This window comes from Montipora capricornis, chromosome 2, assembly GCF_036669925.1.
Source record: "Montipora capricornis isolate CH-2021 chromosome 2, ASM3666992v2, whole genome shotgun sequence".
Lineage (NCBI taxonomy): Eukaryota > Metazoa > Cnidaria > Anthozoa > Scleractinia > Acroporidae > Montipora > Montipora capricornis.
In genome coordinates this window covers 44,323,839-44,349,324 of record NC_090884.1, presented here as the reverse complement: position 1 = coordinate 44,349,324, position 25,486 = coordinate 44,323,839, and the positions used below count along the sequence as shown (strand labels likewise).

Below are 25,486 nucleotides of genomic sequence, written 5' to 3'. Positions count from 1 at the left end.
GTATGACTTTTGCCCAGGTGTAGTGCAACGGATACGACTCTTAGATGTAGGATTGGTTCTACCACAATGAAGCAGCACAAATGGAAAAGTTTGGATTAAAAAAAAAAGCCCTGGTAAATTGGACATTCCAAACACAGAAACTCTTTGAATGCATAGTTAATTCGTATCTGTATGTCCAGCACCAGCCAAATCCCTTGACTTATGGCTGTTTGATTCTTGAGAGATCATGCCAAAGCAGCCGTATTTGCTGATGTATGTAAACAGAACCGGGAACACCTTGCCTCTTTGCGACATTCCCCACTCTCACGCCAGTCTTCCCAAATTTTATCAAGAAGGGTTTCTACCTCGTATCTGAGAAGACTTGAAGGTCTTCATGAGCAGCACTTTCTCTTCAGATATTTCAAAAATCCTGAGTGTTGGGTTCCGAACACATTAGGCTCAAAGCTATACAAACGCGTCATTTAGGTCGACCGCACTGGTTCGACCGCAAAAACTTATCACTAGTGCTTTTATTGAGCAACTTAATTATCGTCTCCACGTGCTTACCTTACGTAGTATACCCTAATTTCTCTCTGTCCATGTCTCGACACAATTTCCGTCAAATTATTCCGGAATTCCACCAAATTTAAAGGGAAATATAAAACTACTTTAACATGACGATGACATACTTGTGGACTGTTTATGCCACGTGCACATCATGAGTAAAGCGTAAAGAGAAAAGAAACGATATGACCTAGATACCTTTACTCACGTTGGTTCCAAACAATTCAATATCAGAAAAAAAAAAAAAAAGGAAACAGACCCATCACACTAGTCTAGTTCAGTTGCCTTTTTACGTAATCAGTGACCAATCCATAGGTCCGGTGTAGTTTGGCAAACTACCAAAGAAATTAGATCATCCTTTAATGGTCATCGAAGGTCAGACATTTTCCTCAGTGTTTTGCGCGTTTTTTGTTCTCTGGGTAATTAAGAGCCTTATCTGCACCCTGCTAAAATATCCATGTTATCTCCAGGTTGCTTTTGTTCGCGTGATTTCAACTAGTATTATTCTGAAGATGTTGGTGTACGTGATAACATACCAATAATCCAACGAGTGGCCATTTTGTCATTTTTATTGTTTTGTATTGTCGAACGATACATCTTTTTAATACAGTTAGTTGTAACTGCTGTAGACAATTTACAAAAGCAAGCATCCGCATTCTTATTTGAATTATGATAAAGCTTCTCCTTTGGCTGTTATGTTTGCCTAAGAGGGTAATTTCGAAGTCAGACAAGTCAATAAACAGATACTTTATGCAGGTATCATTGTGGGATTGCCAGGATTACAACCTCCACCAATAAGTAAGAGGATTGTTTGCAAAAGATCATTTGAAAACGTCTCGAAAGTTGGAAACAAGAGCACATGGGCCGGGGAGGAATATTTCAAGAATTTTTTAAAATCGTTTTAATGTTGTTTCTGTGCTTATCCTCTCAAAAGGAAAAAGAGAAACATAAAAGGGTTTTACCATTTTATAATCTTTTTGTCTGACCCTCCCTTCCTCACGATCGAGAAGGAAAAACACCCAGGGGCGGAGTCCAAACGGTTTTCATTAGGGAGCTTTAGCAACGACGACGGGAACGGCAACGAGAATGTTATCTCAAAATATAAATTCGCGTTATTGTAATCACTTCGTGACTATTCCAAGCTTTTTAACATGACAATGGTGTGGCAGTCCCTCAAGAATGAAACCGATATGAGTCACACGCTTAATTTAGGGGAGAAAGTGAAAATTTATCTCCAAGTGCTGACGTCCTCCATAAACCCTCAAATTTGGCCATGCATTAGGGTTTTCCGATTTAGCGGAAATTCGCGGAAGTTAATTCGAGCCATTCTTCCGAGCTTTTTAAATCGATTCATTTTTGTGAATAGATTAGAGATTCCTGGTTTTGTTTTGCAGAGTAACAGCAACTCGTTTGTAAATTCACAAAGAATCACGGACATTTTGTTGCCAGTAATTGTGTTTATTTTTCAGTTACTAATATATAATGTGGTAATTTAATGGCTTCGAAATAGCCAAAGGAAAATAAATATTTATCGTGCTTAATGCAGACACTTTTTCCACGCTCGTGATAGAATGCCATAAGTATTGCCCCTGAGGGCCTGAAGCATGGAGAGCGCCACGCATGCAAGTGCCACGAACAAACGGGCATTGCTGTTTGTTAGAAATTATATAAACCTAAAACTGTAAGGTTTCTCACTCCGAACGACGGGCAACTTAACGGGAAACATTTTCCTGAGGGCAGCTGTTGGAGGTGAAAATCAAATCCCAAGAACTACTAGGAGAGCCAGGCCTAGTACAAGTATCTTCACTAGTTCCATGTCAGGTGTCGGGAGAGCAAAGAAAAATCCTTGCAAAAGAAACCCAACGCAGCGCACCACAAGTACATTAAATTGGCGGACCAGATGATTCTCAAAGCTATAGAACTTAAAGGAATTGACTAGCGAGAGGTTCTAACGTTTTTGAAAAGGAATTGGGAGGTCCTTGGAGAAAAAGGAGAGCTTTACCGAAGCTTCGACATTGGCGGCAAGAGATTACACGACCGCCTGAAGCTGCCTGAGAAAGGGAGCCTCAACTTTGCTCGGCAAAGAAAAGGAGAAGTGAGTATCACTGCCGAAATTCTTAAATGTTATTACGGGTGGAGAATGGTCCCTCCAAATTCGAAAAAAATCTCTCAAATCTTAAGTGACAATTCTTGAAGTGGACAACTTCTTTGGCCAGTCATGTGACCTTATCGTTTTGTGCTCTTAAGACAAATTACGGGCACTCAAGTTTTACTTGCCTTTAGAGCTTCTGAGGTTTCCAGTATCGATAACGAATGCCTGAACGTCAGTAGTGAAATTGATCATGAGGAAACCTTGGCAAAATTAAACAACGAGACGAGCGATACAAACTCGATGCAAATGAATAACTTATGGGGGCTGCTGGCGCTTCTGGTGTTACCGAAGGAATCAAGAAAAGGTCACGAATTGATGGAGAGGAACACGGGAAAAAGGAGAGGAAGCGTCGAAAACTGGCAACGTATAAAAGCTTGAAAACCTACTAGACCACTTGCCTCAATTTCTTGCCACTGGGCTGAGCATGTGGGAAAGGCAGTTCATCTGACACTGAGTAAACCTAGTTTTCAGTGAAAGAGTTTCTTTAACCATGTTATATATATCACTTGGCACAGTTCGTTTCTCAAGGGTGCCCACAGAGTTATGTTCTATCTGATTATTCTTGCCTTTATTGGCATATTAAAATGAAGGAATCCTGTCTATTTTTGTTGCTTTTGCTATTGCCCAAATATCTAGTTACAAGCAAAAATATCATGGAAAATGTGAGCTAAAAAGGTCACAATCGGTAAGTATAAGGCTTCTGATTATGTGATTGCGAATTTCGCCACGGTAAAAACTTGAAATTTTGATTGATAGACGACTTCATTTAAACAGCCGATTTAGTTATTCATATACATTCCTTTATATAAACTTGAAATCGGCAAGTTCCACTTCCGTAGAACTTCCGCTAAATCGGAAAACCCTATTTCACGTTGTTGCTTTGCTAAAGACTGCATAGAAATGGACAAAAGTGAAAAACGTATGTGCAGAGCGTGCAAAGCTATTGTTTTACCCACTATAGCTATATATGCAAACTTGACGGTGACGTTCTCGTTGCCGTCGCCGTTGTCGTTTGCTAAAGCTCCCTACTGACGCCTGCGCAGCAACGCGACAACGAAGGCCGGATTGAACTTTATTCAGAAATACATCCTGGTGCCAATGTGGCTGAACACCCCGGACGCAAATTATAGGGAGTCAGGAATTCACCGTTTAATATGTCTAGACGCGATGCTGCTTTTGTGGTTGCTTTTTTCCTGCCATTTCTTTGCATAGAAATTCATTTTTTTCCTCCATCGAATTTGAGCCTTTTGTCTGACAGGACCTCTTTGCGTACAAACTCTCTCTACAAACCCTACTGAAAAATTTCCTCTCTTCTAGTATTGTAGTGCTGGGCGCCGTGAACACTGATAGAAACATGCACGTGCGGAACGCCATTGTTTTTCTTCTTGCCTTTTCAATCATTTAACTTCCTTTCTAGCGAAAATCTCTTTCTTTATTAATTGAAGCTTCGACGCCAAAATGAAGGATTACCTTTTCCACAACAGAACAAAGACCTATTTTTTTGGGTGTATTTCAGAAAAGTAAGTCATGACCGAATTTTTAGTGAATATTTGCAAATCCTGTTCCTTTTCTGATGTGATGTCTTGACTTGACTTGACTTCATTCGATTAAAAGAGAGAGAGAAATTTTTGCGAACTTGTTCAATTGATTATTTGATATTAAGATTTGGTAGCATGAACTGAGTTTGAAAAAAGATTCATGAAGCACTTTAGGGAGGTAGGAGAGCTGCGTTTCCATCGTTAGCGCTTAATCAGAACGAAGGCCTGACCCTCAAACCACAACTTTTTAGTTTCCCTACAGTGCTTTATCTTCTTTTATCAATTAATTTCATACTACCAGTTTTCCGTGCAAGACCCCACGGAGGCAACACCCGAGTTTCTTCAGGGGTTTAAAGCCTTGTCACTAAGGAGCCCAGTCAGCCCACGTAGCCTTGGTGGTTTCTACTGGGCTTTCTTTCCAGTTTGGAATTATGCTGTATCCAACTACATATATATGGTGTTGCTAATGAAAGAACTGAACTGAATTGTTATCATGGGCACTATTTCTTTTTTTTCCGTGAAGCACTTAACATTTTAAGAAAAAAATGCTAAAAAATGTACGCGAAGCCTAACTTACGGGTCGAATATGGACTCTTAAATTGTTAAAATCTTGGGCCGGGTTGTATCAGTGTTCCTTTGACCCCTACTTCTGTTTCTTAGATTATCGTTATCTCTTTATTGTTAACTAAATTTTATGCGAAGAAAGATTAACTATCTTCGATATCTACATTCCTCGACGATGAGGTCTCTTGTTGTGGGTCAACGTTCAAATCTGTCCAAACACATTCTTTACCAGATAATATACTGGGTACTATGAGTCATTTAGTTTTCAATCAGTCCTAATATCATTCTTCAAACCATGAGCTACTTAAATTTAGAGCTTAATTAATAATAACGGTGCAAAAAGAGAGGATATTGGAGGATCAAGCCTTACACTCAAGGCTTGCCATGCAATTTCACGAGGTAGATCTCGCGAAAATTTTTTGGGTGAAATCATTGAGGTGATAAAACCACGGGTTTTATTTAATTCTCGAGATCCATGTATCCTATTTACCTTTTTTTAAAATCTCCCTGACTCTTAAATTTGCAAGCACCAGCATGAAAGAAATAAGATGTAACAAATAAAGACAGAAGAGCAAGTATTATTTGGGTCCGGTTGTTGTTGGATCGAAGTCAATAGAATAATGAAATTTGTCTCCTGATTAGGCTTTCAGACACCGTCCAAGCCTTATTTATCTCCTACTGAGTTGTTAAACCAGCAAGAAGAATTTAATCCTGCTCAAACTACAGCAGGTGATTGTCTCGTCATAAAGCGAAATGGGGCCGCTACTCCTACGGATGTATTTGTGGATGCTTTTTTTTTCTGTCAACAAAATTTGCTAAGGTATTTGATTTTTCCGATAACAATTCTTATTTTTCTTAATTCCTTCAAAGATTCAACAGATACGGAAAAGCCGTTGCAACCTATCCATGGGGAAAGAATAAGATCAAGTTTCGAGTTTGTTGAATGAAAAAGTGGTTACTTTATAGTATATCGGATACAGATATTATATACTAAAGACGAAACATGAAATGCTCGAATATTCCTTCTTTTCTTTTTCAATCAGCTTCCCTTGGTGGTCTTTCATTGAGGAATAATCACCTCGGTCGTGCTCCAAACTCCCAATATAAAAGACTTTTTTGCTGTCAAAATGTGTGAAATTCGGGTTTCCGCTGAGTTACTACGGCTGAAGGTAAGTCAAAATCCCACACAACAGAATTTTGACAATGTGCGTCCTCTAAACCGCTAAATTGCACTATCGATACTTTTCTTGCATTTTATTCTGTATACTTACCTGTGCTTACAATGTACTGTATAAAGATGTTTATATATCAGTATATTTTTTACTTTTCGCTACTTGCTATGTTGATATCTTAATGGCTACCGGCCTCGAATAGCCAACGCTATCTGCGGGTAACGGCCATTTTTTTTCACCTTTGTCACTTAACATAATTGAATTGAATTAATTTAAATCTCGAGTACCTTTAAGTGTTTCGAGCATTTTTAGTCATATTATGTGGAAGACTTTTTTTTTTCTTTTTTCTTGGTAAAATAAGTATATTAAGGAGAACTTGGGCCTGAGGGAACCTGCCAGAGTTAATTCTTCGAATCCCGCTTGCGGTGTTAACGTTACTGGTTCTTGTCTTTGTCTGAAAGGAATTTTTTTCCCAAGTACATAGCTTTGCCCATTCGACCAAAACCACAGTCCAAATCCCAAACCTAAATAATCTTCGAGTTAGCTCGGTCGGTGTCACCGTAACATCATTATTCCTCAGGCTGTTATGTTTCTGTCCCCGCGAGTGCTAATGTCCAATGTAACAAGACGCTTCTTTAAGCATTTCTACTCTGAAAAGTCGGAATACTATGTGGCATACATTTCAGAGGAGGTGTTTTTCTAATTTGAGTGGTATTCAAATTGTCCAAGTACGGAACAAAAGAAGGCCAAGTAGCCACGCAGGGATTCTTGGGGCTTCATCACGCGTTCCTCCCCCACCAACGTCTGCTGAAACGAAAAACCACTTCCGTTCCTGGATTACGGACTAGTCAGAGGCCGTTTTCCAGTTTTAGGTTAACTCGTGTTTGTATGGCATTCCTTCGAAGCATGCGATTGGCTATGCACAACATAGTCAGTTAATGCTGGTTGGTTTCTTCAAATGGGGGGCAAACAGCCGTTGAACGGAAGTGTCTTTTCGTTTTAGCAGACGTTCTTGGGGGTGGAACGCGTGACTAAGCCCTAAGAACGTCTGCGTATGAGGCTACGGTTAGCATTTCCTAATGTTTACAAATAAATTCAACAGGTGACCTACCTACAGGGGTAGCTTGTTTTTGAACACGGCTTGTTGGATCGGAGATAACGTGGATCTACCGGTTACAGCGTTACGTCTATTTTAGATTTTGCGTAATCTCGTTCCCAGAGCCTCCGTTACCCTTGTCCAGAAGAACGGGCGCGGGAGGCTCTGGAATAATCCAAAACCGGAACTAGAAAACTCTGGTTCCGGTTAAATAACTGCGCGTGCGTGAGGGAAGACGGTTAGAAATCAACAGTGGAGTTCACCTTGCCGTGACAGCGCTTACTTTTTACTCGCGAGACAGTACACATGAGTATTAACACATCTCCTAATAAACTCGAAGCTTTTAAACTGCGGAGAATAAACAATAACGTGATACATTTTATCAATCAAAACAGATTTTAGCATCTGTTGTCACGCAAGTGAAAATTGCTGTATTTTCAAAAACAAAAACGTTACGGAACTGGTAAGTTGTAAAAAGATTTATTTTTAGATCATCTTCAGTCAAACTCGTGTAGATAAAAATCCGGAAGAAAGCACGATTTTCGAGTTTAGACTTTGAAAATGGAAGGAAATGAAATCGTTTTTTTAACAGCCAATCAAATATAACCCTGGGGGTGGAGGGATGGCGCAGTGGTGAGAGCACTCGCCTCCCACCAATGTGGCCCGGGTTTCGATTCCCAGACTCGGCGACTCGGCGTCATATGTGGGTTGAGTTTGTTGGTTCTCTACTCGACACCGAGAGGTTTTCCCCGGGTACTCCGGTTTCCCCTCTCCTAAAAAACCAACATTTGACTTGATTTATGTTAATTGTTAATTTCAATTTACAGTGTCCCCAATTAGTGCTTCAGCGCTAGAACGACTAGACACTTAAATAAAGTTCCTTTCCTTTCCTTTCCTTTTTGGATTTCCCCAGAGTCTCTGTTTCCCGACCGCTGGTCAAGGGAACGATGACTCTGGGAACGAAATTGGATTTTGCGGGATCTAGTATGTAGCGTGACTTTCAAGTGAAAGCAGCGAGGCAAGGGAGGGTGAAACACTAGTGTAGCAGCCATTTTTGGAATTAATCGGGGAATTAATGTGGTTAAGTGAAAACCGATAGAAAAGGTTCGAAATTAACAGTGTTGTAAATAACGCGGCCGGTGACCTCCAGCTCTGGGTAGCTAACTGATGAAAATCGTGATCGATCGTGAGATCGATATGATCGTGAAATTATCAATTAATTAAAAGGAAAAAATGACATCGGCAGATGGTGCTTCTACATAAATTAGAACAGCTGAAAGAATAGAGACTAAAAAAATTGGCCATTTCCGACATACCGCTGCTGGAAGTTCTGTACTGACGATTTCATCATGTTGTCAACAGGCACGATTGGAGTAAATATCTTATTCATAACATTCCACAAGACTAAATTCAGCATTTTCATTTTTGGCTGCATTGTATTTGCGTCATGTGCCATCACATAGAACGTGGGCTTTGAGTTGCTCAATCAGCAAACGAAATTAAATGTGTCACACTGAAGCGCCAACACAGCACCCTTCGCTTTGGTTGCTCCATTGCATGTTATAAATTGGGATTTTCATCGAATTCTATAACAAGTGCGGCTGTTTGAAGCCTCTCGCTAGCGGAAATCTTCTCCTTGACGGCTGTGTTTGTTATTGTTGCAGTTGTTTTGTCACAGAAGGAGGTCACATGGATTGCTCGAAGGGGAGTAGTGCATTGCTTTTCAGTCCATGAAGTCACCGCCTCGTAATGGACCTTCTGAGCGCTAGCTTTCACCGCCTCGTAATTATATTGTCCATTTTCAGCAAAGAGAAAACTCAGTGAAAACTAAATTCTACCCAGATTATAACTCGGATACATTTCAGATATTCCGAATAATAAGATTTGATGAACAACGTTGCATCATGCATGTATGATCCACAATTATCAAGTTTTTTTTTTTTGTTCTCTTATGCAGGATGTAGAGATGCATCGTACTGTATATTTCACATTTTTCATATTTATTTTTAATTTGTCGTTATTTTGATGTATATCATTCAATTTGCGGAACATTTTATTCAGTGAATGCAGATGTAGTGAAAGAAACAGTAAGCTCAACAGAACCTTGCCGGTTTGATCACACGAACGTCGTCTAGGCTAAAAGCCCTTTCAACATCATTAGTTTTGACAGTACAGAATTGATCTTCTACTCTTATAACTTCCCCTTCTTTCATTACGTATGTGCGGGAATCTTGGACAAGAACCGAAATTCCTTTATGTACTTCGCCTAGCCCCGGAATTTCATCTTCGATCGCATGCTCTTTCAGTACTTGAAACTGTCGCCCAAGTGGAGAAATAACGTAAAAATGTTCTTGTTTTATCCTATTTATATGTCCTCTCAGATATCCACCATGATGCTTATAAATGACTTTAGAGCCATCCAAGACACAATCTGGGGAAAAATAAATTAGTAAAAGACCGTAAACTCGTCGCAGTCTTACACTAGTGGTCCTAGTGCAGTCCTGTAATAACGGGGCGGATACTCCAATCTTCTCTTGGCGAAATCCCTCTTTGCTTTATTTACCAAAATACTAATCAGATTTTGCCTGGTCTTACTTCCTTGAAATTTAAAGTGAGGACAAGTATAAACAAAACGTTTCTACAGAACTAGGAAACATGTAATTATAACGATAATACAACTCAGTGGAATGAATGGAGGGTCCTTGCACAACCAAATTGCCCTTCTTCCATCAGATGTGGTAATTCAGCATCTCCGTTGATAGGACCCTCTTACCTACATCTTACTCAAGGATCCTGTCGGTCAGCACTGAGATTACCTCGGGACATGATCAAAGGTTGACAGCCTGGAGAATGAATTGGTGAAGCTCTGCACCGGTACTACGAGTGTAATAGGCCATTTCCGAGTTCATGTCTGCCACCTCTTCAAAGCGAGTCTAATGCGAAGTCTTTGTGATGGTAATTAGTTCTACTTTACATATGAATGAAAACTAATTTTCATAACAAAAGCTTCGCACTTAGACTCGGTTTGAAGAGGAGGCAGACATGAACTCGGAAATGGCTTATTGGTTGGGATTCTTGGTTGAAGCCTTAAATATTTTCAGGTTTGTTTTCTTAATAACAAATTATTAACCGTCTAGTGCTAGGATGATAACGATTTCTTCATTTTATCTACGTATGGAATAATTTAGGGTCAACTCAATGGTGTGAGGATAGAATGAAAAGGACAGTAAAGAGCCTTACATACCTCTTTCAACGTCACAACCATACAATTCAGCTCTTAAGCAAACAGGACTTGTCACCTTATCTTTTCTTCGTACAAAAATTCGAATGCTCTCGGTTATGATTGGTGCGGGTGGGAGGATTTTATTTACCCCTACTTGCGGATGAAACTGAAAGGGGAAATGCAAACAATTCTGAATACATAAACTATGCGAAATAGCCAGCGCTTGCGTGACAGGGTAGGGTTGTTGAGGGGAAAGTCTTTCAAGGGAGGTTCGACGCAGCGGACATAATATACTGCTTTTTAAATGTGCTATGCTTGTCATATTTACTTTCGAAAACAAAAAACTGAATACCATGAGATTGCGGGGCACTTGCCAACTGATAAAAAACTGCTTAATCATTGCAAATAGGAAAGGCATTTGTCGAAAGAAAATTATTTGGAGGCTGTGTCATTAATTCGAAAGTTACCCTTGGAACGCTGTTTGAAAGAAACACCAATAGGAGTATGTACCGTTTTAGCAACCCGTTTGGATGGGAGACAGTTTGACATTGGGGGAAATTTCGTCCACTTGAAATTCCCTGTAACTTTAATTGTACAACGACCACCTTTACTCGAATTTTCCCTCAAATGTTAAGCTACCGTAAGTTCCTTTCCTATACCAGCCATAGAAGAATATTAAGTTTCCAAGGAACTCCGTATATAGTTATTTTAGAAAAGCGCCTATTCGTCTCAAATGGTCTGCCACAGGATTTCATTAAAACCGAAATGATATGGTCCGTTATAGATATTAGTTGTAACTACCTCTTGAGAAGGCAAAAAGTTTTTTCGGCGATAAACGAACAAAGGGCTTAGGTTGATTATCGTGTTTGCTGACCCTGTGGAAGTTTAGTACCCAACGTTATAGTTAGCAGATATCTTGCGATGTTAACTACGGATGTATAAGGGAATCTTTCCTGGCATCATCGTTTACACTTTGTTTCATTAACATACGAGTCTGCTCACAGAAGGTATCACGCTATTCAAAAATTGACTTCAAAATGGTAAAAGAACTTGTTAAACTTGATTGACTCAACAATTTTAAGCCTTTAGCTTTGATAACGAGCCAGTTATTAGCCATCAAAAACTTAAGCAAAAAATGAAAACAGAGATTCCCCTATTTGCGCACAACAATATGGAGTGATGTCGAGCCAACTCACACGTGGCGCTCGCTAACACGGGCCGAGAATCGAGGATCGCAAATTAAAGAAAAAAGAGCAGAGAATAGTTACCTCATTCATGTAGAACACAAACCACCTGCTTGAAATCTTGGCCTCCAGTCCAACAGCTCTTATTACTGAACCGTCTTTGACATCCAAGCTTAAAGCAGTGATCGTTTGTTTCTTTGGGAGATCTATCTCCAAGTTGCTTATTATCCTATCGTTTCTAGGACACCAGTAACTGCCTCCACCAATGCGGCCGTGGTAACCAGGATTCTGTTCAGTTTCAGAGGAAGCTCTGATGGATTCATCTGGAATATCTCCAGTGCTCATTCCCAGTGGACTGCCTCCATCACAACCTTGAAGATTCCAACAAATGCAATGTGTAAACTCAACTAGTTTTTACAGATAATTACACGCAAAAGAAAGGGAAAAAAGATTGCTACCGGGTGACAATGTGTTATCAGGAAAATAACAATAACAAGGAAACGAAACGAAAACCCTGGCAGTTTCACTATGCATGAAAGCTTATAAAAAATCAAAATCATGGCTTCAACTAAATTTGACGCGGATTAAACTCTAATAAGAGATACCATACTTCAGGTAACAGTCGACCTCGACAGGAAGATCTCGCACACCACACAGTTACCCTTTCAATTGCTCTTTTTGCAAACTCGTCTCAAAATGAAGACTAAGCGAAGAAGAGAAGAAATCTTGTGAAGGATTAGTAAAAGAAGAAGAATGCACAAATGCTCTCAAGAACTTCGACAATAACAAAACCCCGGGCAAGGATGGTCTGCCAGCTGAATTCTACCGATTCTTTTGACCTGAAATCTGTCATGATCTACAGGCTGTCCAGCTACAACTTTGCTTCCCAGCATGGTATGCTCTCTATAAGCCAAAGACGAGGAACTCTCTCTTACAAACACTTCAGCTCTTCAACTTCGGCCATAGCATTCAAAACTGGATAAAAAATTTCTATAATAATGTTACCAGCTCTGTTCTGAATAACGGTCATGCTTCGACGTTTTTCTCCCTATAGCTGGGAGTCAGACAAGGTTGTCTGTTGTCAGGCGTCTTCTTCGTTCTCGGCATAGAACTCCTCTCTACATCCATAAAAAATGACCCCACTATTAAAGGCATTCAAGTCAACAAGCATAGGCTTAAAATAAGTTTATATGCCAACGGCACAACAGTATTTGTTCGTCTTCTCGACCCCGTTACGAGTCTATTGAGGGTGTTAAATGATTTCAAAGAGCATTCTGGTCTAGAAATAAACACCACTAAGACCGAAGCAATGTGGTTAGGCGAATGGAAAGACAGAACAGATGAACCTTTTGGATTTAAATGGCCAAGAGAACCTATTAACGCTCTCGGTGTCTTATTTTCTTACAACCAAGAAAGTGCTAACAGACTGAACTTCGGTGAAAAAATACGTAACCTCGAAAAAACGCTAAACACTTGGCAACGGAGAAATCTGACTCTTTATGGAAAGATTAACATAGTCAAAACACTTCCTGCTTCCGTGCCCCCTGTTCGAGATCGCTACATCCAAAAAATAAATAAGCTAATTTTCAACTTTATTTGGGCAGGGGAGCCCCCTAAAATCAAAAGAAACACCATAATTGGAGAAAAGAAAAAACGGCGGATTGAAAAGGTGTGATTTTAAGATCATGAAAAAACGTTGAAATAGCTTGGGTCAACAGAATTCAAGACGAGTCATAAGCCTCCTGGAAAATAATTCCTAACGAGCCTTTGCACAAACATGGTGGTCTAGCCTTCCTAACAAATTGAAACTTTGCAACAAGTGTATTTGAACTTGATTATGCGCTTCCCACATTTTATAAAAATGTTAGAGTATTGGAGCGAGTTCAAAATCTTAACGGGCATTGATTCCAAAACAAATCCTAAAAACAAAATACTGTGGAATATCAGGAAAATTCTTGTGGGGGAAAAAACCTGATTTTATCAAAGTTGGCATGAAGCCGGTATTAACAAGATAAGCGACATATTAAACCAAAACCAGGATTTTTTGAAGTGGCATGAACTTGCAATAAAATTCAATTTGAAGGTTCCTTTCACTATATATATATATATATATATTTTTTTTTTTTCGTCACAAATACAACAATTACAACACAAGTAAAAACATATAGGAAGTAGCTAAAACAGCTGCGCATTTGCTGTTGTTAGCATTAATTATCAGTTAATTATATGTATTCACAATAATACTTAATTAATAATTAATTAATGATTAATTAAATTACAATGACATTACATTGACGCTTACTATTAGTATTCTAGAGTGGAAAATTGTCTGTCCATTTTCTATAAAAAGTTTCTAAATCATTATTCTTAGTTGCAATATATTTTTCTGTTTGATATTTAATTTTAATTTGAAATTTGAAACCTTCAAGATTTGGACGTACACCCTTCCTCCTGCAATCCCAAATATGTATTTTACCAATTAATATTAAATAGTTTAGTAAGGGGTTCCTTTCACTATATGCTCTGGTCTGTTTAACGCAATCCCAAAAAATTGGAAAGCTTGTCTTAAAAACTCTATTCCGAACGTCACACACGATACCACAGTCAACACCCTAAGAACAAGTTCTATTTATTCCTCTCTTTTAAACATCATCTTCGTTCCTCCCACTGCTGAAACCAAAATTCTACGCCAGGGATTTACAGAAAATACCATCCAGAAGGTTTATCTTATGCCATTTTCTGTCACAAATGAAGTAAAAATAATAATGTTTCAGTATAAAGTGATTCATAACGTGCTTCCAACCTGTGCTACACTTTATCGAGTCAGCATTTCAGAAAGCCCCATATGCAACTTATGCAACGCAGAAGAAAAAACGTTGCATCACCTGCTAAAAAACTGCACACTAACAGTCCTTTTCTGGATTCTGTTTCAAGACTGGTGGTACCAAAAAACAAATGAAACAATAACGTTATCCATTAGCCATATACTCCACAATACAATACATACTTAATTGACCACTACCACCCATGGGGGCTTTTCAGGGCCAATGAAACACAATCAACGGAACAACAGAACACAACAACTAAAACTGTTAAGAATCTCCACTGGCCGGAGGCAAACCAGTTGGCTATTTACAAGTGCAGCTCGCTAGTTGAACCAGAACCAGGGACTAGCAGGAACAAATTCAAGTGGTCAGAGCTGGTCTTAAACCCGGGATCTCCCGAGCAAACGGCAAGCGCCCTAACCACTGGGCCACACTGCCTCCTTGGCTGGCATGATAGGACAAAGCATTGACAAGTCCTGTATTATTGGCTACTGATAGCCAAATATTGTATTTTCTGCACAAGCCTTAGCGGAGATATTTTAGATTTTCAAAACTTTCTATCGTTCATTCCCGGAAAACTCTAAATTCTTAAAGAGATTGCGTCTGCAAAAAAAGCACTTCCAAAATTTTATCGGATATGGGTCTTTTTAATTTTATTTTATATGCTGCTGATGTTTATGGTTAATTAATATTTAATTTCTTATTTATTATTTAACTGTGAGCGTGCACATTTTAGGCCGGCGGTTCGTGAACATCTTCGAGTACTGTTGAATAATACATAAGAGTTAGTGTATTACACTAGTTCTAGAATGGGAATTAAAACCCTTCTTCCATTTTTGAAAGAGGTAACGAAACGAATTTGCAGTCTTTTGAAGGCCTCGTAGCCGCAGTCGATGCCTCTTGTTGGCTTCACAAGGTGATTTGTTTGAGTTATCAGCAACATGGCGACGATCGACGGTGAGGACGTGGCTTACGTGAGTTTGTGTTTCTTTCGGATTTCCCTTTATCATTACTTTCTTTTTTCTTTTTCCATAGAGTTCAGCATATTTGCTCATCATATCTGGAGTTACTGGAGCGAAATAATATTACTCCGTTGATAGTTTTCGATGGCCTTCCATTGCCGGGAAAGAAAGAAGAACACGAGAAAAGAGCAAGGTGCAAATTATTTTAACCAGAAGCATGTCACCTACACTAGGTGATATGCCTCTGTTGTAACTGGTTGTTATAAATATTGCTCAGGTTTATACCTAAGTAGCAGTGCTATTACTATAACCCCTTACCACTTTTGTTGTATTAAATAATTGTCTTGTTTTGAATTCAGGCTTAGGGCAGAAAACAAAAATAAAGCCGAAACACTGTACCGAAGTGGGATGGTTGCGGAGGGAAATAAACTTCGGGCTGTAGCTTCAGGAGTCGAACACAGCATGGTCCTCGGTTTTATTGAAGTGAGTTAATTTATGATTTTGTTTAATTTGTTTTCTGAAACTTACAAAAACAAAGGCTAATGTTATCTGGTTTATTTTCTTAGATATGCCGCCAAAAATCTATCGACTATGTGGTTGCTCCCTACGAAGCAGATGCTGAATTAGCTTTTCTTTTGAAACAAGGCCATGCAGACTTTGTAATTTCCGAGGATTCAGACCTTCTTGCCTATGGATGTAAAAAGGTGAGCTTACAAGTAGTGTCTGTTAAACTTCATAGATCACCCTCACTTCCTTTGTTTTTATACCCTATTTTGATCTTCGCATTTATGGTAAAGGTAATGGTTTATTATTTACCTTCATTTCTTCTATAATCTCTAAATAAATCAATCCAAGCATGCATTCTTGCACATCCATGCAAATTAGCATACACAATAAATTATGGTTACAAATTAGCCTTGACATGTTTTGTTCATTAATAAATAATAGTTGATTTTGACTATCTTCATATCTTTGTGTCAGTGACAGCTAAGAGAACCCCTTCCCTCGCCTATTTGTATTGAAATCACTGGAAAAAAACTTTAAATGTTGTTCTACCTCATGGTGGCCCATTGTAATATAAGTTAGTAATTTATCACGAGATATTTTATAATTATAGATTATAGAGCAGTTTTCAATTGAGTGTCGTAAAACAAAAACCAAAGTAATTACTCTAGCCAATTATAAAGGACACAGACAATACAGTGAACCAATCAAAGCTCGAAGCAATTGCATATAGCTGACGCAAAGCGCGGGAAAACGCGTGCGAGCGAGTCACGATTGGTTTTGGTTTTACTTCTGATTGGATGAAAAAATGGCGCGAATTTTTTAAGCCAATCGCGCTGCGTAGTTAACGCAAAACCTATTACTTTTCGACACTCAATTGAAAACTGCTCTATTAACGAATTCATTATTTGAATATTGAACCTGCTAGTCATTTCAAGAATGCAGTAATGAATTGACTATTTGAATAAAAAGTCAGTTTTAAATTGATTTTTTTTTACATTTAACCCAATAGCTGGCTTCTTGGAATGACTAGCGAGTCCAATTTTGCAATAATCAATTTAGTATTGCATTCTTTAAATGACTAGCAGGTTCAATATTCAAATAAACAATTCATTAATGTAAAATGGAGGGGTATGCTTCACTTGATTTGACTGTAATAAAGATGATAGCAGTAGCAGTAACAATGATAATAGTAATAGTAAACAGTTATTGGATGAGACTGAGCATAATATCATGAATTATCAAAACCGAGGTCTGTGTTATAACAAAGACACGAGGTTTGGATAATTCATGATATCATGCAAAAACCAAATTCGATAATTGTTTTATTATACATTTGTCACATAATTCATCCTCAGAAACAGAAGCGAAGCGTTCAGCCATTTTGTTTGTCCAAGGGGCTTAGTAACCAGGCAGACGTTGAACTTGACATGATAAGCAGCAGATATTGCATTTATCATGTCAAGTTCACAAGCTATTGTGAATTGATTGAATGCTCTCGACCAATCAGATTTTTCATAGTGAGTCTGATGTATAATAATGAATATATGTAACAACAACAACAATAACAACAACCTTACATACGGTGAGAGCTACTGAAATTTAAACTGACCAATCAGAATTCAGCGAGCGGGAAAAACTGTGCTATCCGATGTCACGCCAATTGTTTACATTCTGATTGGTTAGATCTGTGGACATTCGCTCAGCCTTCCCTTGTGACTCTCTTGACCGTCGCTTCTTTGAACTCAGCGAGACAGAAATGACGCATTGTTCTGACAATCAATTTGCCAATCCTCTTTATCCAGTTTATGGATTGGGCTAGCTTGTGATTAACAACCAGGATCGCTTTTGAACTTTATTCAGTAGAAGAAGAAAAAGACGTTGCTGAGTGAACATTTTTACGACGAAATCCCTTGGTTTGTTCAGCACTTTGATGTCCGATAACTGAGCCGCTCTAACGAGTGTTGGGTCAATCACATTTGGTCGTCTGACCTTAGAAAGTTCTTTCACCCCTTGTTTGTGTCCACCATGATTGAACTTCAGGTGAAGCGCTATGCTGCTTTATGCCAACTTCGATGGCTTGTGATGAGCTTGCCTGCTGCCGAATTCGAAATTGTTGTTGTATTTGGGCAAGATTGGTCTTATCGGGTTGGAACTTAATAGTGAGGAGAACAATTTTTCGTTCATCTGCTGTGCCAAACAACGAATAATCCTGTTGGGTGTTCCACGTGCTTGGCGAGTCTTGCACGATCATCGTCTATCAAATCTGGAGTGGAGTTTATCTTTCAATGATTACAACTTGCGATCGTTCTGCAAACATCTACGTAACATGCAGCACTTTTTTAGTGATTCGAGGATCCTGTTCTGCTGTTTCAAAAGGAGTCGTGCATTCTTGAGCAGTTTGTTCTTCAGTGCTTGTATTTTTTTGTTTGTTCCTTGTGGCGCAAAGTAACTTTAATGATTTGAAAGGACTTGAATCTGTACTTGAATCTGTACTTGAATTAGATTTTTTGTTAAGGAAACATGGCCAACGTACAAGTGAATGGTACACAAAATTAGGAGAAACTCTTGGTTGAATAGACAATACTTGTAGACATAATTATCTACCCAGTTTAAGTACTAAGCTCAACAAGTTTTTTGGCTCCACAAGTTTCATTTTCAGGCCAGGTACCCGAATTTACCCAGGTACTGGTACACTACCATAGTGTTCTTTGGAAATTGAATAGCTCCTTGAACACTTGGTTGCTTGAGAAGAAACTTGATGTGTTTGTTCTCTACATTGGTGAATGCAGCCACTAACTGTCCATTGTGGATAAACTCTGGACCAACTCTCCTTTCAATTTATTCTTTGTTCTTCGCAGGGCATCAACAATGGTGTCCATTGTAAAATGTTTAAGTTTAAAGGGTTTGTTAAAGTTATTTCCCATTTCATAGGGCACTGTGGTTGCCAGATTCACTTTCAAACTTATCATGGAAACATAAATCAATACCAGTGAATAGACACTGAAAAGTCAGTCCCTTGAATTGTTGATAGAAAATTAATTTAAATGCATATATTTGAAACATCAAATGAGGAATTGTTTTTTTCATTCCCACTTTGTGAACCTAAAATACATTGCTGCAGTTTGTTTATTGCTTGTTCATTCAGAGAACGCATGTTTTATGAGTTAAATGAGTCAATGAGTCATGAGTCAATGGACTCACAGTCAATATCGTTCATTCAATGTCTTGATCACATCAAATTATTTAATTTTTAGGTATTGTGTCAGATCTCCATAGAGACACTATCTTTATCTAAAAACTTAACTGGTTGCTTTTTGGAGCCCTTTTGTGGCATATTTAGATAGGCAGGAAATGTTCCACATTTTATGGTAAATAGTTCTGCCTAGTTTTAAGGAATATAGCAGCCAAATCTAATTGAATATGAGACATTTTGTGAATTTAAAGACTATTAATATTGTTTGCACTTGTTTTAAAAGACTTATTTTAGGGTTGGCACTCAAAAGTGTTTCTTCAATAATCTTATTCTTTAAAGATTGCCTTGGGAGAATTGGATTAAGGCTAGTTTTTTCTTTTAGCTTCTTTCCCCAGTGCCCTCTGAGAATGGAGTAGGTTTGGTTTTGCCCAATGTTGAAAGGGGACGTAGTCCCCGGTGTTGTGGTCTAACCTAAGCTGGACGGGGGCATCTTTCACTTCCATAAAAATTAATTGTAAACTGCGTAACAAGCAGTCTGGCTAAAGTCCTCCACAAAAGTATTTTAAAATTAGTCCTGAAAAGCCCCGTGGGGGAGAGGCTAATAGCAAATCATTGTATCTCATTGTATGAAACAATGCCTAAACCAGCTGCAAGGAATAGCTCATGGTGCTTTTTTTACAAACACGGGCATGAGGGTGCTTGTAAGCATCTGAGCATTGTCTTGCATGCTAAAGTGTTATTATAAATAATTTATTTCTCTAAGAGAGTCTTCTTTTCGTGTCGGTCATTCAAAAATTGTTGGAGCTGTTGGATGAAAGAGGCAGAACATTTAATGAGGCCCTCCTGGGGAGAGGGGTCCTTGTTCCCTTAAAATATCTGCTTGTATTTCCTTGTTCCTCAAATTACTTTCAAACTTGTTCCCAGCTTTTTTATCCCTAAAATTTAAATATTGGTTTTCTTCCCTTGTTCCCTAAAATATTTTGATATTGTTCCTCTGTTCCCCAGTTCAAATAAGCCATGTTCTCTTCTTCCCCCAAACCCCTGGGAGTGCCTCTTTGATGTTAATTCTCGTATTGGCCTAATAGTAATTCACTGTAGAATTGCAAGACACAGCAAGTTCTTATTGGGAGTGAGGGAAAAGTTTTGAATAAATTTTCGCATAATACAAGAAACAAAATTTGACTGTACCTTCTAGATCTTACTCTTTTCGGACATGAATCAGCTTGTTTGCACCTATCTGGCGACCTGCGGGAGGGCAAGCTCTAGAAGCTCTTCCTTAGTAGTGAGCCTTCCGCTAAAAAAACTTTCCAAGTCTGGCTTTCCGGTGTTATGGGCCGAGGTTTTTGCGCAAAATTCATCAGCGGCTTCCTTGCAGCTTATAAAGGGAGTTCCTTCGAGTAATGGTCAGTAAAAGGTTTGTAGCGCTTATACAAATTTTTGCTACTTGAAAATGTATGTTTACACGAAACACATATCAGCTTGACAATTTTTCTTTCCTGATACCCCATTTAAAATTCACGTGAACGCTATTAATAGAAGGCCAGGAAACCATTTAAAACATTTTGTGGTTTTTTTTTTTGGTCAACAAATTTGGGTTGTCGGCGAGCAGAATTCGAACGTAAGCTGTTGTGCTTTGGCTGTTATTTGTGCTTTTTCTAACTATTCTAAGACGAATTCAGGCTGGTATTTTCGAATCAAGTGTAAGAAGACGGCAAAACCATAGTAATGTATTTAGTTCTGCTGACTTTGCGAATAAACACTTTGGTAGCGTCCTTTCGACGGGATAGATCCACAACAATTTCATTTACGCACAACCGAAATGCTCTATTTCCGGTGAAAGGGCAAATGATTGACAGGATAGCACGGTTTTGACTGCCGCGCGCACTGCGGGCGCGGGTTCCGTATGCAAGGAAAGGATAGATAAATGTAATCATCATGGTATGACTTATTTTCCTTAACTGTACAACAGCATTCTTTCTTAGGAATATGCCATTAACCTTGCTCTTGGCAATGTGAATCCTTTGGATAGCAATACAGTCAAATCCACTTTCCAGCTACCTAGGAAGGTAATACTGCTAGTGTACACACCTACATTTCTAGCTTAAGGACCATTAATTCTCGCTTTTCGTTACACCAATTTTCTTTCTGTGGTAACAACCATAAACTTTCCTTTTAATGTAGTTCAGGGAAATTACTTGTAAATATTCATACTTTGTTAATAGAAGAAACAATTCTTGGCATCCTTATTGTCAAACTTATTGTGACCATTCACAATTTTTTTCTGTCTCGTATCAACAATATATTTTTCTTGTTGCCTCTTACAGGAGGGATTGTGGCAGGAAAAAAGATATGACCATGTCAGTCACATCTCTTGAAGGAACAACTGACTGGACTATTCCTTCATTTCCTGTCCTGACACTAAAGTTTGTCAAGGCAAGTGTTACAGTTAGAGGTTCTAAATTGAATGCACTGTTCAAGGCGGAGGACGAGGTACGGTTGGAGCCTGGAGTTAAAGTTATATGTTCAAAATGGTGCTACATTATGATTGAGCATACACGGTATTTACTCGTTTTATAGATATCTTTTAGTATTTATGTTTTTGTAAATCATTTTTGCTGTAAATATTTTTTTATGAATTAGTTAGAGCTTATAGTATTTTAATTTAGTGTCCCCTATTAGTAGGCCCTACATGGCCAGCAGCTAGAAGATCTGACACTGAAATAAAGTTTATCATCATCATCATAACTCAAATTCATTCTAAAACTTAAGAGGTTTTCCTTCATTCAATTCCCCTCCAAGTCAACAATTGAACGATAAGAAATTACAATGTGTTCGCTAAAATCACTTAAAACCTAGTTCCTTACCTTTTCGGGTTTAAAACTAAATAAGGACTTCCGTGATTTTGGATCAACTGGTGGACATCTATTAAGTTTCTCCACAGGTTTCCCGGGAGTTGACCCGCTTGGTTTGGCCGACCTCTTCATCTATGACGGCTTCTGTTGCCAAAACTATTAAGGGTAGACCGGGGTAGACTCCAGTTATTTAAAAGGTGAAGGGTTGATTTCTTCTCTCATCCATATCAAACAGCTCAAAGAGACCAGAATAACGATCGCCGAGCGAAAAAAAATGTGTTTAGGGGTAACATGGCGGTCGATCCAACCACATCAACTTTGAGAGATCGTATAACATACACGAAGCTCGATCGCAGTAGTTTAAAACAGCGAAAACGACGTATACGTATCTATCTTCGTTTTCTGATCGTCGATTTTCACAAGAATCACAACACTTTGCAGTAAATAGATTTTTCTTGAGAAGTCTTCCCTCTGAAGCACACTGTTCTTTACCGCGAAGGCCATTGTTCAAATGGAGCTTACCGATTGACCGAAATTTGTGACGCACACCGCCTGCATTTTAGGGAATAAACTACATGTATATATTTGGTGTCACTGTAATATGATAACAAGGAAAAAAAAAGGATGTGAATAGTGTAAGAATAGTATCGTAATTGACAGTGGTGTTAAGTAACCAGTATTGTAAGTACCGTATGCAAGTTATGTAATTAGCCGTATGTGATATAGTACATTGTTATTAGTCTAAGTATGTAGTATTTTAAGAAATGTATCATTGTATCATTAAAAAAAAAGATAAAAAAAAAATTGTGATTACGAGTAAAAAGAAGACCGAATTTTTCATGGCTTACTCTTGCAAGTTGGCATTGTAGTGTTCCAATTCCCGTTGTCACATCTCATTGCTGTGGAGCCTTTCAGGAAACGGCCGCTCATACACTCAAATTTCACGACGGAGTGATGGGTAAAATTGTCGCCAATTGTTCTTCCATGTGTAGGATGGCCAGGATGAGGACATGGTGCTTAAACAAGGAACGAAAAAGAAAATAATATTAGAAAGGCATTGACTCAACATGTTTGTGAATATGATTTTGTTTCACATTATTGGTTAAGAGTAAGAAAGACGTACACTTTACTTAAATCTGGTTTTATCAAAACGTGTTGATAAAGGTCGAATTACCACCGTGAACGATTTGGAAATTTGACGTTTCGAGCGTTAGCCCTTCGTCAGAGCGGTGGGAGTGTGCCACTCTCCCACCGACGCAGCACCATAGTTTCTATAGAAACTAGAAATTTGTACACTTTACTTACCCAGACAAGTAGGTATTTTGCCAGTCCATTTCTTGTTTTCTTGGCATTTAATTTTGGATTTGCCTCCTAGGGTATAATTTGAATCACATCTGAATCGTATAACTCCACCGTATGTATAGCTGCTGCCCTTCTTTTGTCTTCCGTTTTGTGGTGCACCCGGATCCTCGCATGAAATAGCTACGGTTCAAAAATGTAATAATAAAGAATTATTATGGTGTTGGATGGTTTCCTACAATCTTCAACAAACTTGTTGGGATTGCATTTGGCGAGCGCACGAAAAAGTAATATAAACTCAACACGATGCTGATAATGGCATGCCACAACCTGTGTAAAATTAGGCAAAGAAACCAATATTAGGGTGGGAGAAAGGGGGACCACAAGTAAAACTTTGTTCATTTCTAAATCATAGAAATAAGAGGATGCAAAGGGTATTTTATTCTAGTAGGTACTTAGTCGTGTTTTTCCTTCGGAATTTTGTCAAATACTGTAGCCAGACCGGCAGTGTTTATCGCACAAAGACAGCCCTTCGAGTATCCTGAAGGTATACTCACGGTAAGGGCAACACGTTGGTGGGCTTGATTATTGACATCACAATTGCAAACTACATGCAGCCGAACTTTTATTCAGAAAATAGTTTGTTGCATGCGTTTTAATTTTTCGCAACTTATTGCTTTCTTTTTTTATACCTTTGCATTTGGGTTTTGTTCCTTTCCACTCCCCATCGGCACATGTGATGGTTTCATCTCCCTCCCGTTCAAAACCTCGATCGCATATAAACTTCACAGAGTGTTCAGAAAGAAAGTTATTGCCGATTCTACTTCCGTTTTTTGGTACTCCAGGATCAGGGCATGGAGCTGAAACATAATAATAATCTTCAGTTTTTTCCAAGTCTTCTGTAAAAAAGGACCAGACATCGAGAGGAGATCTAATTTTAAAACCGTCAATTCGCCAAGAAAAAAGAAAAGAACCACACATGTTAACTCCGACGTAACAACTCTGATTGCGCAGTCCATGGATAACAAGTAAAAGTCAACGTACAAGTAATAAATAAGCATTGATAAAGAAACGATAAAAGTGAGAATGAGAATGACGATGATGTACTGATGATGGAGATGAGGGTGAGGAAGAGTTACCCTGCAAAACGACAAGAAAAAAAGAAAAAATAAATAAGAAAAAGGAAGAGGAAATGAACCAAAAAAAGTGAAAAAAAAAAAAAAAAAAAAAAAACTCACCAAAGCATCGAGGCAATGGCGCGCTCCAATCTTTGGATTCTCCGCAAGTTATTAGGCGGCTCCCAGCAAAGGTGTAGTTGTCATTACACTCGAATTCTACTGAACCTCCATACTTATAGTTATTCTTGATGTGTACTTGTGCACCATTCAATGGAGTGCCCGGGTCCCCACAACTTATGACTGAGCATTAAAAATGTAATAAGAGAAGTTAAGCACTTTTCAGCAATTAAATTTACGGGCCACAAGCTTCGCGATAAGCGGCTTTCTCATTTGTAAGCAGAAATGCTTTCTAAGTTCTTGAAAGCTTTTTTCAATTACTCGCAAAAATGCATTGCAAAGTCCCACAGTGTAACTTATTACCAGATTGCTACTTTTGGCTAATATATAAGGGCGGTACATTGTCGAAAACTCATGTTGAAAAAATGGAGCACTGCAGAGGAGAATATGTATCTTAAGCAACTAACTTCTACGTAGTTCTGGTAAAATCAGAATAGTTTTAACCCGTGATCGGCTGAGTCAGGAGTCTTTCAAACAATACCGGCCAAAAGAGTATGCAGGATAGGAGCGGATCCGTACCGGTTTCCACCGTTTTACGGAAATCGGCCAAAAACACGGGAAAGGAGACTTTAGAGAGTAAGAATTAAAAACAATCCTGGGGGAGCATGCCCCTGGATTCCCTAGAAACGTTTTCGTTTTTTTGGAAACCGGTTATTATATATTTATCCGAGATCTGCCCCTACAGGAACAATCGCAGTGGCCCGGGTTCGATTCCCAGACTTGGCGTCACATGGCGGTTGAATTTGTTGGTCTCAACTCTGCTCCGAGGGTGCTCCGGTTTTCCCCTCTCCGGCTCAAAAACCAACCTAGCTACGACTTGATGTCAGTGAATTAATTAGATTTCTGAAACGTGTTCCAGATAGCACCCCAGCGCTAATTAACAATTAAGCCCGTAGCCCGCAAGGGCTACGGGTCAAGGGCTATTCACCCGTGGCCCTTGAGGGCGAAAGGTCTAATTGTTTTAGTATCACCCAACTAGTCGGACAGAAAAGGCAACAATAAAGTTAGCAAATGCAGGTTGAAGAAATATTGCTTTGGGAATAAAACGAAAGAAAGCGCCACGCTTTTCGCTACTCGAGGA

The 25,486-nt window shown here is 38.8% G+C and overlaps 2 protein-coding genes across 2 annotated transcripts in view; one reads left to right on the top strand and one right to left on the bottom strand.

Moving 5' to 3' along the window:
• Positions 1–5,869: 5,869 nt before the first annotated feature.
• Positions 5,870–21,459, top strand: LOC138023353 (exonuclease 1-like). Its single transcript, XM_068870369.1, has 6 exons — positions 5,870–5,966; positions 15,333–15,452; positions 15,619–15,742; positions 15,826–15,963; positions 20,942–21,025; positions 21,284–21,459. Exons 3-6 carry the CDS (start codon positions 15,668–15,670, stop codon positions 21,332–21,334), a joined length of 348 nt encoding a protein of 115 aa, XP_068726470.1. The 5' UTR covers positions 5,870–5,966; positions 15,333–15,452; positions 15,619–15,667; the 3' UTR covers positions 21,335–21,459.
• Positions 9,101–25,486, bottom strand: part of LOC138023288 (protein lev-9-like) — a 28,648-nt gene continuing 12,262 nt past the window's right edge. Inside the window, exons 10-16 of the mRNA XM_068870307.1 lie at positions 24,349–24,528; positions 23,803–23,970; positions 23,117–23,293; positions 22,660–22,827; positions 11,557–11,843; positions 10,310–10,454; positions 9,101–9,496 (exon numbers count right to left, since the gene is read on the bottom strand). Coding sequence (XP_068726408.1) covers positions 9,159–9,496; positions 10,310–10,454; positions 11,557–11,843; positions 22,660–22,827; positions 23,117–23,293; positions 23,803–23,970; positions 24,349–24,528 — 1,463 coding nt within the window. The 3' untranslated portion in view covers positions 9,101–9,158. The remainder of the gene's footprint in view (positions 9,497–10,309; positions 10,455–11,556; positions 11,844–22,659; positions 22,828–23,116; positions 23,294–23,802; positions 23,971–24,348; positions 24,529–25,486) is intronic.

What these genes read in the sequence shown, in the direction of transcription:
- LOC138023353 (XM_068870369.1), top strand. Translation starts at nt 15,668, where the DNA reads ATGGTTGCGGAGGGAAATAAACTTCGGGCTGTAGCTTCAGGAGTCGAA. An exon ending in TGGTCCTCGGTTTTATTGAA is followed by an intron (nt 15,743 to 15,825) that starts GTGAGTTAATTT and finishes TTATTTTCTTAG; the next exon opens with ATATGCCGCCAAAAATCTAT. An exon ending in CTTTCCAGCTACCTAGGAAG is followed by an intron (nt 21,026 to 21,283) that starts GTAATACTGCTA and finishes TGCCTCTTACAG; the next exon opens with GAGGGATTGTGGCAGGAAAA.